Below are 15,138 nucleotides of genomic sequence, written 5' to 3'. Positions count from 1 at the left end.
AACTATAACTAAAAAATAAATAATTTTTTTTTTTTTTTTAAAAAAGCTCTTTTTGGGAGAGACATGTGGAGAAGTGGTCATTGTACATGTTAAGTAATCTGATAGTAATCTTAATTCACATTAGTGATTAAAATCTAAAAATAACACTGTCGATGAGAAATGCTAATTTCTTAGCAAGTCACCAGAACTTGTATTTTAAACCCATATTTGAGACTTATTTATTTGGGGGTTTAACAAATAAGTCTAATAAGCTCATCCTGCCTCCTATTTTTCTTTAAAATTTGTTTTTAAATGTTACTTGAATGCATAGTCCCCCAACCCCATTTATCCATAGGAATACATTCCAAGACCCCCAGTGAATGCCTGAAACCACAGATCATACTGAACCCTGTATATCCTGTTTTCCTATTAAACTTTCTCATGTTTTTTCCTATACATATACTATATCAGTCAACTTTTCATCACTGTGATCTGAATCCCCAACAAGAACAATTTAAGAGGAGGGAGAATTTATTTTGGCTCACAGTACCACAGGCTTAGTCAATGATCAGCTGAGTTCATTGCTTTGGGCCCACGATGAGGCAGCACATCATGACATAAGGACATGATAGACACAAGCTGCTTCATTCATGGAAGCCAGGAAGCTGAGAGAGAAAGAAAGGAGGAAGGGACTGTGGGAAAGATGCATCCTTTCAGGGCATGTACCCAATGACCCACCTCCTCCAGCTATGTCCCACTGGCCTACAGTTACCACCCAGTTAGTCCATTGAAACTAGGAAGGTTACAGCTCTCCTAATCTAATTTTACTTATGAATATTCCTGCATAACACAGGAGCTTTTGGGGGACACCTCATATCCAAACCATAACATATACCTCTGAGAAGGTTTAATTTATAAATTAGGCACAATAAGAGATTAATAATTAGTAGCTAATAATAAAATAGTTAATATTTTGTCTTTATAAAAGTTATATGTGATTTCTCCCTTCCCCTGAAAATACCTTACTGCTCTATATGTATTTTAGGATTTTAGTTGACTAAGATAACTGAACACAACTGAAACTGAGAATACAAACTGTATTCTTTTATACGCTCAGTTTTTGACCCATCCTTGACCTCTTTTAGCCCAGTGCTGTTGTATCTGCTGTGGGAACAGTCTAATCAACTGTTAACCTTTTCTCACAAAGCCTTCATTTCTAGTCATTTGTTAACTTTCACTGATACCTCTTCAGACTTAGCATGGTTTCCATTACTTAGTCTTTCTCAGTTTTTGACCCATCCTTTAATAATCTTTCATTATCACCTTTATTCAGAAAAAGTGAGTAATAAATCAAGGAGATCTTTCTCAGATGCCTTTCCTCCCATGAGTTAGCCAGTGTGTAATTCTTCATAATTCCAATGTATTAAGTTTGGGGAAATACCTGTTAAGTATATTTGCTGTTTTTAGAAGATCCATTTTTCTAGCTTCCTTTAATCTTAAAATTTAAGTAATCAACCATTCCCTTCTTTAAAGGAAAGATTTTGGAGCATTTTAGCAAGATGTAACCTTGGAATGCCTAAGTAACATCCATATTTCATTTATTATTTAGCTGGCTTGCTAAATGAAATACCTATTACATTGGCTGTTTGATACCTAAAATTCAAGTTAGGTAAATTTTTAATTTTCATCTTGTTATACTGTTTGGGAAACACCCAGTAAGAAATCTTACTAGTTTTTTTAAACAACTAATTTGTAGTATAGGTCTGAAATCTGAAACTTTTGAGTACCAACATGATACTACAAGTAGGAAATGCCACAGATAACCTCCTGTGGTAGGTTGCAGTCAAAACAAAAGCTTACTAAAATATATATAAATTACTTTCAGCCTGTGTGTATACGGTATATATGAAATATAAATGAATTTTGGGTTTAGATTTAAGTCCCATCCCTGAGATTATGTATACGTATATATTGCAAATATTGCAAAATCCAAAAACATCTGAAACACTTCTAGTCCCAAGCATTATAGAAAAGGGATATTCAATCTGTATTCTGATAGACTTGTACATAATGGACAGAAGAAAAGATGTGACTCCTTGGAAGTTACTGACAAGTAACTCCTGAAGATAAATTGTCAACAATCAGAATCACAAGAGCCACATCCTGGGCCTTTCCTGTACATGTTCTGCCTTGGGGACCTTGACCTCTTTTAGCCCAGTGCTGTTGTATCTGCTGTGGGAACAGTCTAATCAACTCTTTCTTTCCATCTTGTATCTTATTTTTTTCTCTTTTTATTGTTCAAATTAATAAAGTATATCTACCTTCCTGGATGATAATAACAAATTAGAACTATTTTATGTAGATGGCAGGTCATTATGACATTTGCCTTTTAATATTATTTTCCCATGTCCTTTGTCCTACTGTAATTCTTTATAATAATTTATCACTAAAATTTGCTACATTCTTCTATAATTTCATGTCTTGGCATAATTAAAAGATCTCTAGTTGTATAAAAATTGTATGAGGAAAGTAGGATTAATAGTTGCTTTTACTTCAGAGGTTATTTCAAAGGTTTATTAGTTTATGATATATATATATATATATATATATATATATATACATATATATATATATATATATATATATATAATGTAATACTTCTCTATATGAGTTTAGACAGGTAGTGAGCATCTCTTCCTCAAACAGCTCCATGACTTTTGTCACTGCTTAGATTCAAATTCAGATTTAAGGAGATCTAAGTTGGGGAGTTATTATCTTCAACATTGTTTTTTCTCAAAATAGAAGTACTGGGTCATGTATGCCTAAAATACAACGCAGAAATTATTTAGGTAGGTCTCTTTCTTGTAATCAATCTGATCATTACTGCCTGGTTGTAAAACCATTTTAAAATACTGGTCTTTCTTTTTTCACTGTCATCATTTGTAGGTTATCTCTGATGTTGAAGAAGATGCTGGAGAACTAACCAGAGAGAGTATGTGGGACCTATCTTGTGAAACTGTGAGAGAGCAGCTTACAAACAGCATCAGAAAACAGTGGAGAATTTTGAAAAGTCATGTAGAAAAACTTGATAATCAAGGTAACTACTTATTTCCTGCATGCAAAATGATTTGTGATAAGCCATTTATTTCCAGTCACTTGGAAAGCCACAGTATGGGCTCTGCCATGAAGCTGGTAGCTCAATTTGGTGGTTTTAAAGCAAGATTTTGCCTACTTTTTGCCATGAAATTTTAACTTCAGTAAGAAAAATAAACTTTGCTCTCAAAGTAAATCTTTGAAAAGAGGATTTCATGTATCCATCTGCTCTGAATGCAGTTATACAGTTGAGCAAACTGTTTGTTTTTTTCTATATCTTGAAAATGAAGACATTCATTAATACAGAAAAAGATGAATCTTTTGCTCACTCCAAGATACTTGCATGTCACTAGGTTCTAAATAATTAAAAATTATTTTCAAAATAATAGATGTTCAATGCAAAATATCAATTAAGAAGAATATAAAGTAGAATATCCTGGTTCAGTTCCTTTTATATAATACTTAACAGGTGAATATCTTTGTAGACTTCTGTATGGATTTACAAAATATTTATTTATTTAAAAATATAAAAATAAAATTTCAATATTATATATATTTAATTCAGTGTGCTTCTTTCATTTAACAGTATTATTTTAGACATTATTCCCTGGCTTACACTTAAATCTATGTTGATGAATATATCCCTAATATTTTGTATTTGTTAAATAAAGTCTCCATGGTTTAAAAGAAGTTCATGAAAGAAAATTTATTTTAAATTACCAAAAATTTATTCAACATCATTGTTTTAAGTAGTAAAGAATAATGAGCAAAATTATTAGTCTCAGTATTAATGTACATGTTATTCATGTTAGTCATTGTCTTTTAGTACATAGTAAGTATGTCTGGACTTCCTATTTGTTGAATGTCGTATGAGAGAACAAGATTTGAAGACTGCATTGATCTCTGAAACACTATCAGCAAGAACATAGTTATGAATTTATTATTTTTGTTAACATTCTGTTAATGTAGCTAATTTGTCTATTTCTAATCAGGACATAGTCTTGAATATATATGGATTACAAATTAAAGGTTGACAACAGAGCTTTGCAAAAAGTCATACAAATTTAGAGTTGTTATGAACTTCTAGTTGCTTTGCTTTTAAAAAGCTTTATAATGTTAAAATAACAAATTTAACTTTATTTTGTTTATTAAAAGGAAAGCACTAGCCGGGTGCAGTGGCTCACGCCTGTAATCCTAGCGGCTTGGGAGGCTGAGACAGGAGGATCATGAGTTCAAAGCCAGCCTAAGGAATGTCAAGGCACTAAAGCAACTCAGTGAGACCCTGTCTCTAAATAAAATAAGAGCTGGGGATGTGGCTCAGTGGTCGAGTGCCCCTGAGTTCAATCCTGGTACCAAAAAAAAACCTATCTTTTTTGAAAACTATGAGATTCTACAAAAAGTTCTGAGACCCTTGATTTTTAAATACATGCTCAAAACATCCCAAAACTAATGGTGGTATTAATCTTTGTCATCTTACTGGATTTCTGTTAGTTTCAAAGGTACATTTAGAAGGTTTTAATGATGAAGATGTGATATCACGACAAGACCATGAACAAGAAACTGAGAAACTGGAGTTAGAAATTCAGCAATGTAAAGAAATGATTAAAACACAGCAGCAACTTTTACAGGTAAATGTGAATTACCTTTCAAAGCTGTTCTCCCCTATAAAAGGCCAGAATTTTACAGAATCTTACTAGATTTTATTCCTGTATTTCTTAAGATCTTTATATTTATCACTTTTCCCAGTCTAAACCAAGTTGTCTGCTAACAGGTGATGTCCTATACCCTTTCTTATATAGTTGAGGTAGTAGTATTTGAGAAAGGAGAATTGTCATGTGACTTTCTGATTCTTCATAAATGTCTGCCCTTTCGCTAAAGTTTAACCTGTCTTCCCTTGCTTTCATTTCAACTCGGAGTGTTGCAGGGATCCCCTGGAACTTACTATGTTTTAAAATTAATAGCAGCAGCTCGCTACTGCATGTGACGATGATACCACTTCACTATTACGAGACTGTTATTTGTTGGAAGAAAAGGAACGCCTCAAAGAAGAATGGTCCCTTTTTAAAGAGCAAAAAAAGAATTTTGAGAAAGAAAGACGAAACTTTACAGAAGCTGCTATTCGCCTAGGATTGGAGGTATTTTAAATAGTTGTGCTTTTGAAAATTCGGGAGGTTGGGGCATAGCCTTCAGTACAGTGCTTTTAGTTTGCTTTTATTTCTTTCTTATCCAGTTTTTTCTCTAAAGGATTTTATTGGTCATCTCATAAACTGAAGGGAGGCTAAGCATATGAACATTATAGAATGATATCTTTTTTTCCCTTACCAGATTGGGAATTGCAGTTTTTAAAATATAAGCTATAAGCATTTATTTATTCCTTTCAGATTGGCTTTCTTCTGCGAAGAGTTTTAGTTTCATACAACAGTGTCGTAGGCACCTTAGCCTCTATCAGTAGGTATGCCAGAAGACAGTCAAGCAAGAACATGTGCTTTGTTTGGGGGGAAAAAAATACAGTTAAAAACAAAATTCTCCTTCTATCTCCAGTCTCTCATTCAGGGATGTATGCATTAATAATTAATAGTTTAGATTGTTTATTCATGTATAATTCTATAGCTTGCTTTTTAAAGCAATGTATTACCTATATGTTTCCATTCAAAAATTATAGAAGTAATGTCTGAACACAGTTTTTTTTAAAAAAAATATGACTACAAAGTGAGAAAAAATCCTCTTCCTTTATTCCTAGTTTCACTCCTTAGTGGTAACCACTATTAAATGTTTGTGTTGGTAAATTCTTCTGAAAGTATTCTTTTAACTTAAATATATAGTATTTAAATAATTTTTTCTCGATGTTAGTCTATCAATTCTCTGTTGTGTAAGATAAAAGAATATAGTGATCTTATGGTATTTTCCACCTATACTCTTCCTCATTCACATCTGATTTCTTCATAATATTAACTTTTGCTGTTTTGGTTTCCTTTTTTACTATAAATAAATAATATATTTGATGTTTCCATATCACATTTGTTCATCTTCAGACAGTATCAAATCCCTGCAAAGAAAGATGAAGAAATTCTGATAGTTATCCTCTTCCACCTCTCTTTCCCCCTTTACTTGGCTATTTTTGTTTATGGTATTATTTTTCATTGTCAGGTGTTAACACATTTGTGTTCCATCCTGTAATATAATCAGGGTAGAAATAAGTACTTTGTCAAAAGTTGAGACTTGAAAATTTAAAACCAGGCAACAACACTGATAGCATCATGATTATATAAATATTGTTCATTCCATAAACTAATATGTTTAGACACATAGAAAATTTTCTGTATTATTAAACTTCGCTACCCATAAGAGCTGTATTACTAGTTAGTGAATTCTTTGAATTTCTCTGTAGCTTCCTTTCTGACTTTCTATATTTTCTAAATACAGATTTAGCTGCTGTATTTCTTATATGTATCTCATGCTTTTCTCTTAGGGGTTTCTTTTGAATTTCCTATGTTATCATCTGAAGTAACTTTTCATAAATAGTACATAAGAGATAAACATTTTGAATCCTGGAGTACCCAAAAATACATTCCACATTTGTTCTGTCACCTTTTTTCCCCTCATAGTGTTGGAAGAATTATTCCATTTCTTCTCATGTTTGATTTTGTTAAAGAAAGGCCAGATTATATTATAACCTATATTACTTTGTAGATAACGTTAGTTTCTATCCCCTTCTCTGGAAGTGTTTGGACCTTTCTGTTCCTACTATTCTGAAAATTTACCAGGATATGTCCAAATAGTTCTTTTTATCTGGAAGATTGTGTCTACGGAAATTTTATCTATTTTTTAATTTTTCTCTTTTTTGACTTCGCTGTATTCTAGACATCTGTATGTTCAGACAATGTTTGGCATTCTGAGTATTTCTTTAGATATTCTTTTACCTTTATCTTGTGAATCACCAAACTGGTGATTTTAGTTTTATTATTCACTTTAGCCACATAGTTTGTTTTCAGAATTTATCTTTTAAATGTTCTAATTTTTGCTTTTTAAAAAAAATCTTAATTTTTGCTTTTCTTTTTAAAGCTTTGTTTTACAGTCAATGATTCATCTGATAATATATGTTAAAATTTTTTTAAAGGTTTTTTTCCCATTTATTGAATTACCTGTTACCCATGGTCATCATATATATATATATATATATATATATATATATATATATATATATATATATATATATATATATATATATATAAAATATCTTGGCCTTTTTTTTCAAGTCATTAGTTTTCTTGCAATGTGTGATGAAGATACATGATTCTGTATTAATATTTATGAATAAAGGACTCTATATTTTAAGAGGTGATATGACATGGATTTCCCCCACTATGAAAGTCTATTTTATCAGTAGCTGTCTCCTGGGGGCGGGGAGCAAGAGCAGTTTGTGCCAGCATGTCCCGTGGGAGCACCTTCATTCTGTGCCCCTGTCTGACACTGCTCTTGCTACTTTGCCTGGTGTCTTTCTTTGCATAAAAATATTAGCTGCTGGTGGTCACTGGGGACAGTGGTGGCAGTGGGACATGAGAGGGAAGGACGAGAGACTGCTGTTCAGAAAGGTGAGGTGTGACATAACCTGTATATGCCCTCTTGTGGCTTAGTGGTGGTGGCTGGTAAAGGGCTAGAGAATGAAAGAAATGATTGATGAAGCCAGAAGTCCGTTTTTCCCCCCACTCATTAATTTATAAAGTACTTTTTCTGTTTATGATTTTATGTTTATAATGTGTTCTGTATGTTTTTGCATTGTTCATTTGAATTCAAAATTACTATGAAAATAGGGATTGTTGGTTTATTTGGTGAAATGGGTAGAATTTTTTAAACATGATTTTCTTAGTTTCCTAGGTTAATTTATTTGATATAAGGAATATGTATAAATAAGCCAGAGAGCAAACACCAATGGAGAAGTCGTGAAATGGCAACCGTGTGTATATTGAAGTATTAACCATTATTTCTTTGGTTTGTCGTCATGGTAGAGAAAGGCTTTTGAAGAAGAAAGAGCCAGTTGGTTAAAACAGCAGTTTTTAAATATGACTACATTTGACCACCAGAACTCAGAAAATGTGAAACTTTTCAGTGCCTTCTCAGGAAGTGAGTACTTCATAAACTCTTTAATCTGAATATGTATCCAAATGAAATGTACAGATTATTAATATAAACCTTTGTAGATCACCAGAAAAAGTTCTTTTAATTTGACCTAAAAATCAACTTTAAGATTTTATTTACTGAGTCAAAATGAGAATGAGAGGAAGACTATACCTATCTTAAGTAACTTTCATTGTGAATGAAATAATGTCAGGTTTTTGAAAAATCACAGTCTAGAGGTAACATTTTTATAACTAGATAGTTCTGTTTGCAGGATATGCAACAGAGTTGGCAAGTTAATTTAATTTGTTCTCTCATATCTCTTTCAAATGGATCATCCTAGTAGCTGTCTTCACTGTTTTTAATACCTCACCACATGTACTGCATCCCCCCCCCCTTTTTTTTTAACAGGTTCTGATCGGGACAATCTTATAGTGCACTCAAGGACACAGCAGAAGAAGCCTCACAGTGTGTCTAATGGGTCTCCAGTTTGCATTTCTAAACTGACTAAATCTCTTCCTGCTTCACCTTCTACTTCAGACTTTTGCCCAACACCTTCCTGTGTATCTGAATATAGGTATTTGTTTGTGGGTGATCTTTTTACGTGTTTCCAAAAATTGCAATGCTGAGGAGAAGTTGACATACCTGTAGTATTAGCAATAGTAGAAGTTTGGGATAGAAATTTTGTAGATGCGTTTATTCATTCTACAAGTACTTACTAGGTGTCCAGTATATTGGCATTGTGCCAGGAGTACAGCAGCAAGCAAGGTAGATCTGGTTCCTATTCTTTGAGCTCAAAATTATATAATGTGTGTCTTTTTACTTCACATGTAAAATACAATTTTATTTGTAATAGTTAATATTTTAATATAACAATATTGTTTTCACAGTTTTTATGTAGTACATAGTTTGTAGATCACATATTGTTCTAAGGGCATTGGATAAGCATTTCAGAATTTTATTCAAGATTTGGGTGGGAATCCAAGTTTTTAAAAGTGTACAGTTTTGTTATGTGGAAAACAGTATAAGAGTCAGTAATTAAGCCAGGGGATCCAGTTAGGAGTACATTATTGGAGTTGAGATGAGAGATTATGGTCATTGGAACTCAGGTCATATGTGAAGATAAAAATGTAGAGATTTGAGGTGTATTTAAAGATAAGGCCAGTAGATTGACTGATATGTTGAATATGGGAAATGAAAGTTTAATTTATAATCTAACAATAATATAAACCTAGTATTTTCTTACATGGAATGTTACTGAAACTCCCAAATTTATCAATCAGAATTATCTACATATAGATATAAATTCTCATCATATACAAAGAAATCATTTTATATCTAAGTTATCTCAGTCATTTTTAAGTTTGTAAATTTTTACTTTTTTACATAATTATTTTTATTATGAAATATTTGACAGGTCAGTATTCCTTGAAGGCATTGTTTTGTGGTTTAATTAAAAAGTCTAACATTTAGTACCTACATGACAGGATGTGAGTTAAGTTTTAATATAAATTAAGTTTGGTTCATTGTAAACATTCAGTGGCACCAAAAATATATGTAAATAAAAATGTATTATTAAAAAGATTTTCTGTTTTTGTATTTTGAGGGCTACCCTAAACAACTTTAGTGGCAAAGAAACAAAATTTTGGTGCTTAAATGAACTCTGTTTAACTATTCTAACCTCTGAGAATGAGATGAACAGAATAGAGTTACATAAAGCTGTGCATCTTGACATAATTCTTGAATTTTATATTATTTTATAAATTCATGTGTTTTATTCCTGAAGAAACTTGGTTTTTATTTTATAATAAGATTACATTAAAATAATTAGGTGTATTTGTAACTAATTTCTACAACAGCTCCTTCCTTACTTCTTTTACTATAGAGTAGAACTTTATACAAAGGCTGTGCTTTGAATCTGTGCAGGGTGACATGTGCTGTATTACTTACAGAACTAAGTTGATCATTGAACTTACCTGAGACAGCTCTGAGGTTCAGGGATTTTGAGGACTGAATTAAGTATAAGCAATTTTTTTAAGTATAGATAAAGTGTAAATAAAATTTTTAGGTTATTGGTTTCAGTTTTTAGGACTAACAACATTGTCGTGTTGTAAGGTCAGGTTAGTAAATAAAGGTTATGGGAAATGTACATTTAAAAAGTTTTTCTGAAAAAATTATATAAGATATTCAGGCAATAAAAATATATTATTCATTGACTCAGCTTTGTGGATTTTAAAGTAATCGTTTCATATTTCTTTGTTTTGAGGCTGGTTGAACTTAAACCATCTGGCTTTGGAGTCTGATCTCTTAATTACTTTTATAGGCCCTCATTAAATATCTGAATGGACGGGTGGATGGACTCATGAAAGCAAGCATGAACAAGCACACAAGCAAAGAAAAAAACAATAGGATTAGAAAATAGTAGCAGAAAGATGGAGACATGGAGCATTAGCTTTCAAAATCCACATGTTCTGTATCTACTTTAGGCTTCACTTGGGCAGCATGCTTCAGAGTAGATTAGAGGGACAGATAAAACCGATAGTAAGGAGATGGATAGGTAAAAATGATAACCCATTTTGAAGCACTTCTCTTTAATGTTCTTGATCAGTATGTCCTCAAAATTTACTTAGCACAGGATGTGGGAGCAGCCAGAATTTAGACATTGAGGGATATCTAAAGCATATATAATATAAAAGAGGGAAGGGATAATTATTAAGATTTACCTTTCTTTTTCCAACAGTTCAATCAATGTACTGAATATAACTCCTGAAGAAACTACACCAAATCAGGTTGGAAGAGAATGTACAAATCAGAAGTGGAGCATAGCATCAAGACCTGGGTCACAGGAAGGTTGCTACAGTGGATGCTCCTTGACCTATACAAATTCTCATGTGGAAAAAGATGACTTACCCTAGATGTGTGGATGGGATTTTTTTTTTTTTTTTCATTAACATGTTCATCAGATTTCACATCTAAGTTGAAACAGGGTATGCCATAAAGTCAGTCATCTCTAATAATTCAAGATGGTCTGAGTTGTTTGTTTGGATTTCCCTGTCTTCCCCCAAAGAGCTGAAATGCTAAATGTCTTTAAAAGGATATAAAAGCTTTGGATATGTATTTTTAGTAACAGAAACATCTGGTTCTGTGAATAAAGGAATGTATAGATGTTTGGATGGAAACAAAGCACTAGAATGAGTTTCCTCTTTATAGGTATTAAAAATAGCACTTTTAGGAAACTGATTATTGTAAATGTTTAATTTTTGTCCCAAATATAGTTGGCATTGGAAGTTTAACCTTTACTTGAATGTATACTGTAGATTTTTAACAAAGCAAGTTCTATATTTATTATGTTTAGTGTGATTTTGAAATTACCTCTTTCATGTTTTAAATAAAATGAAATTTATGTATGTTTTGTACATAGATATACATGATTATGTTAAGAGGCTTTAAGACTTAAAAACTTCTACACAACCATGAGTACAGTAAAATTTTCAGTTGTATTCTGTTTACAGGTGTGTTAGGACCATTGCCACATTGCATTTAAGGTTTTGTGTTTTTTTTTTTTATCCATATGGGCAATAAATATTCGAAAATCTGTTCCATGAAGCTGAGTTCTTTAGATAATCAACATTACTAACATTACATTTTTGAGATTTTTTACAGCATTAGATTTTTATTTTATATACATAGGATATTATAATTTTTAAAAGATTTGATTATAGAGTAATGGGGAGTAATGGGGCAAGTCAACGAAAGTACCTTTGAATAACAATTTTGAGAGCATTGATTTAAGATATTTGGATGATAAAGATATTTAAGATGGATAGTGATATTTTCCTTATTAGATGGGTACCAGTAAGGTAATAATCTATATCAGCTAGGACTTTATATCATTGACAATAATTTTTTAATAATTTTTCAATGAAATATTTACCACTAATGATAAGTAAATATGGCAGTACAAAAGTATTGAATTTTATAATCCAGATATGATACTCTGGACAGTCTTGTGTCATTTCATTTTCAGAACAATCTTAGGCTCTTTTGTCTCTGTAATGTTTCTGATAGCATGTTCTTCATGAACAGTAAATTATTATTGATAGTAATAATAATACTTGTAGGCCCAAGCTCTTCCCCTGGATTTCCATCAAAAAGCTTTTAAGTGCCTAACCCTCCCTGCTTTTTGCTGTATATAAAAGCCTACACAGGTCCAGTCTTTGCTAGGTGTGGTAGTTAAGTCCCATCTACCTTCCCGTTTTTTAGCAATTTAACCACTTACATATGCTCACCCTGTTTGTAACTATTCCATTTAAATTTCCAAGACTACCCCAAAAAAAGGCTTTCATGTTATCCATTCACTATATGTGACTCTTTAGCGTTGTGTAGCAGTGGCCATTTTTTTTCAGGGCTGATAGTATCTTGAGACGTTAATGAATATACCAACACTAACCCTATTTATAGTTCCAAGGAGATGGCTCTTGAATATTAGTCACTCACTACCTTCAGCTTGATGCATGGACACTTCTTTAGTCTTTAAAATATTACAAATTTTACAGAATGTCAAGAGAGATTCTGGGAAGGGACCTAGCTAAGATATAATCATTCTTTTGCTATTTTGCAATAATGTGGTCGAAAAAAAGGCAATCAGAAATTTTAGAAATAAATTTTCCCCAGGGGTTTTCATGTTGTACTTTGCCAGAGGTAAATAATCTGATTTTTATATTAATCCTCTTTAGAGAATACTGTATTGCATGAGGATGGATTTCTAGAAAGCAGCATCTTTTTTTGTTGTGTTTTCATTTTAAAATGTGTTGAATTCTCTTATTGGAAAGAAAATTTCCTTGAGACTTATTTGAAAATGTAAGGTGTGAAAGAAACAGTAAAATGAAAACCAGATTTATTGTGATTTTGGTATTTGCATAGATCTGCTAGAAGTTGTATTTTTTACCTATCACTTTTGTTTTGCTATACTTTGCAATTCTAGATTTTTGTTTTGTTTTGGGTTTTTGTCTTTTTTTTTTTTTTTTTTGAGACAGGATCTTGCATAATTGCAGTCTTCCTGGTTCAGGCTCTCAAGTCACTGGGATTACAGGTGTATGACACCAGGCCTGGCATGTACTTTCCTGTTCTAAAATGATCCCCAATCACCTAGGGTTTCCAGAATGTTGGTGTGATTTTCCATGTTGGAAAACCCCTGAATCCATACATAAAATTTCCAAGAATTTCTCTTCTAAAGATATTTGCAATATACTAATACTGCTGTGCTACAGTCTTACATCTAAGCCATGATTAAATGATGGTACCATAGTGTACTTCAGGATTATCAGCCCTCCTGATAATCTTGTTTTCTTCTTTATCAATATGTAAGTCTGAAATATTTTATGCCTCATTCATTTTTCTATATGACATATCTGTTTTGAATTTTCAAAGCGTAAAAGTGGCAAAGAAAATGGGAGATAAAAATTTGTTTCTCTTAAATGTTTGCACTTGCAGTTTACAGTGATGACGAACTTAATAGAACAATCAGTGATACCAGAAAATCATTAAATTTAATAGGTGTTTTCTTACAGAGGAATATATTAATTGATACAGGACAGTCCATAGCAAATTGTTTGTCTCATGGTATAATTGAAATTCTTTGTTATTTGGAAAGAGTGCTGTATTTAACCTTAGCTAGCCAGGATTTATTTATAGGCTTGTGATAACATGATTTCTATGGAAAAACACATTCCATGGTGCATGTTGAGAAAAGAGTACCCTGAAATCCAGTCTTGACTTCCCCTGGGGAAGCATCTGAAAGCCCCGGGACCCCAGAAGAGGATTTTGCGGTGTGTATGCCTGGAGCGCCATGAATTATCAAGGCCTTCTATGATTGTCCTGTTGTAAAATCTTTGAAATATATTTCCCAATGTAAATCATGTTCTTATTTCTAGATTGAATTTAAGTATGGATTATTGAACTCTAGTAAACACTTTTCTTTATGTTTGTCTTTACTCTTTTTCAGTGTTTTGATAAGCATTTATTAAGCACCTACTATGTGTCAGGGTTTATCACTTCTTTCCAGTCCTTGGGAATAAAAAGATAAGCACACACTCCCTGCAGTGGAGAATCTGAGTTAAGTGATAGATTGGCCATATAAATCTAAATTGTAAAATAAACTATCCACACTTTCAGTCTTAAATAATGTAACTGATGGTTCTGTTCCAGGGCCTCTCATCCATTTTGTGATCGTCACACCAGGCTTTCAATTTTGTCTTGGCATTATTAACCACAGGAAGTACTATGTAATAGATTGTTTTTCACAAATGGTTCATATGCAAAGCAGCATAGGGTATTCTCCCTGTTATCTAATTTAGCATTTGCAAGGATTTGGGCCACAAAGATAAGGAAAACAAATCAGTTATTCTAGTCCTTTTTCTAAATAGTGTTTTGGGTGTTTTTCTCTCCCCTAAGCTGGATGTAAATTAGAGTGGATTGATTAATTATTTGATATAAAAACTTTCATATGACTAATGTTTGTTTTTAAAGAATACTTCTTTACAAATAATAGATTGGGGAGGGCTCAGGAACTACTGTAATGCCAGTAATACCTTAATATTCATATATTTAAAATTCAGAAATATTTGTTTCTAGTATAATGCTTAACACAGTAAGCATGTCCCAGAACTCTTCTTTCTCAAGAGAGTAGGAATCTTGTTTTATGATTTGTGTTTCCAACTTTTTCTCACTTGAGTCTTTGCACAGAATATTAGAATAGGTCATGGTACAACTGGTGTAGCTTAATGCAAAAGCTTAAATCTTTCCCATGTAAGTCAATTACATGAAGAGTTGTGGGGAGGAAAGTAAACTGGAGAAGAGACCAGGGTGTAGTAACTCAAGGGAAAAGTGATTTGGGGCAGGGGAGAGATTTTATAGGTAGAATCACAGATTGGGTGCTGGGGTTAAGTGGCA

At 32.4% G+C, this 15,138-nt stretch overlaps 1 protein-coding gene across 6 annotated transcripts in view; it reads left to right on the top strand.

Annotated features, from left to right (window-relative positions):
- Window positions 1–14,168, top strand: part of Ssx2ip (SSX family member 2 interacting protein) — a 37,764-nt gene extending 23,596 nt beyond the window's left edge. For 5 of the 6 annotated variants that reach the window (XM_046443236.2, XM_046443237.2, XM_058579001.1 and 2 more), the window contains 6 exons: window positions 2,926–3,076; window positions 4,564–4,700; window positions 5,034–5,207; window positions 8,079–8,193; window positions 8,599–8,764; window positions 10,928–14,168. In XM_046443236.2, the coding sequence (XP_046299192.1) occupies window positions 2,926–3,076; window positions 4,564–4,700; window positions 5,034–5,207; window positions 8,079–8,193; window positions 8,599–8,764; window positions 10,928–11,102 (918 nt within the window). In that variant the 3' untranslated portion in view covers window positions 11,103–14,168. The remainder of the gene's footprint in view (window positions 1–2,925; window positions 3,077–4,563; window positions 4,701–5,033; window positions 5,208–8,078; window positions 8,194–8,598; window positions 8,765–10,927) is intronic. The other variant, XM_046443240.2, reaches the window with a different exon arrangement.
- Window positions 14,169–15,138: the final 970 nt, after the last annotated feature.

The sequence above is a fragment of the Marmota monax genome, unplaced genomic scaffold (genome assembly GCF_021218885.2).
Source record: "Marmota monax isolate L192 unplaced genomic scaffold, Marmota_monax_Labrador192_F-V1.1 WCK01_AAM20220418_F8-fsc00046, whole genome shotgun sequence".
In the NCBI taxonomy this organism is placed as follows: Eukaryota; Metazoa; Chordata; class Mammalia; order Rodentia; family Sciuridae; genus Marmota; species Marmota monax.
Note: the sequence above shows the minus strand (reverse complement) of the source record. Positions and strands in the feature narration are given on the sequence as shown.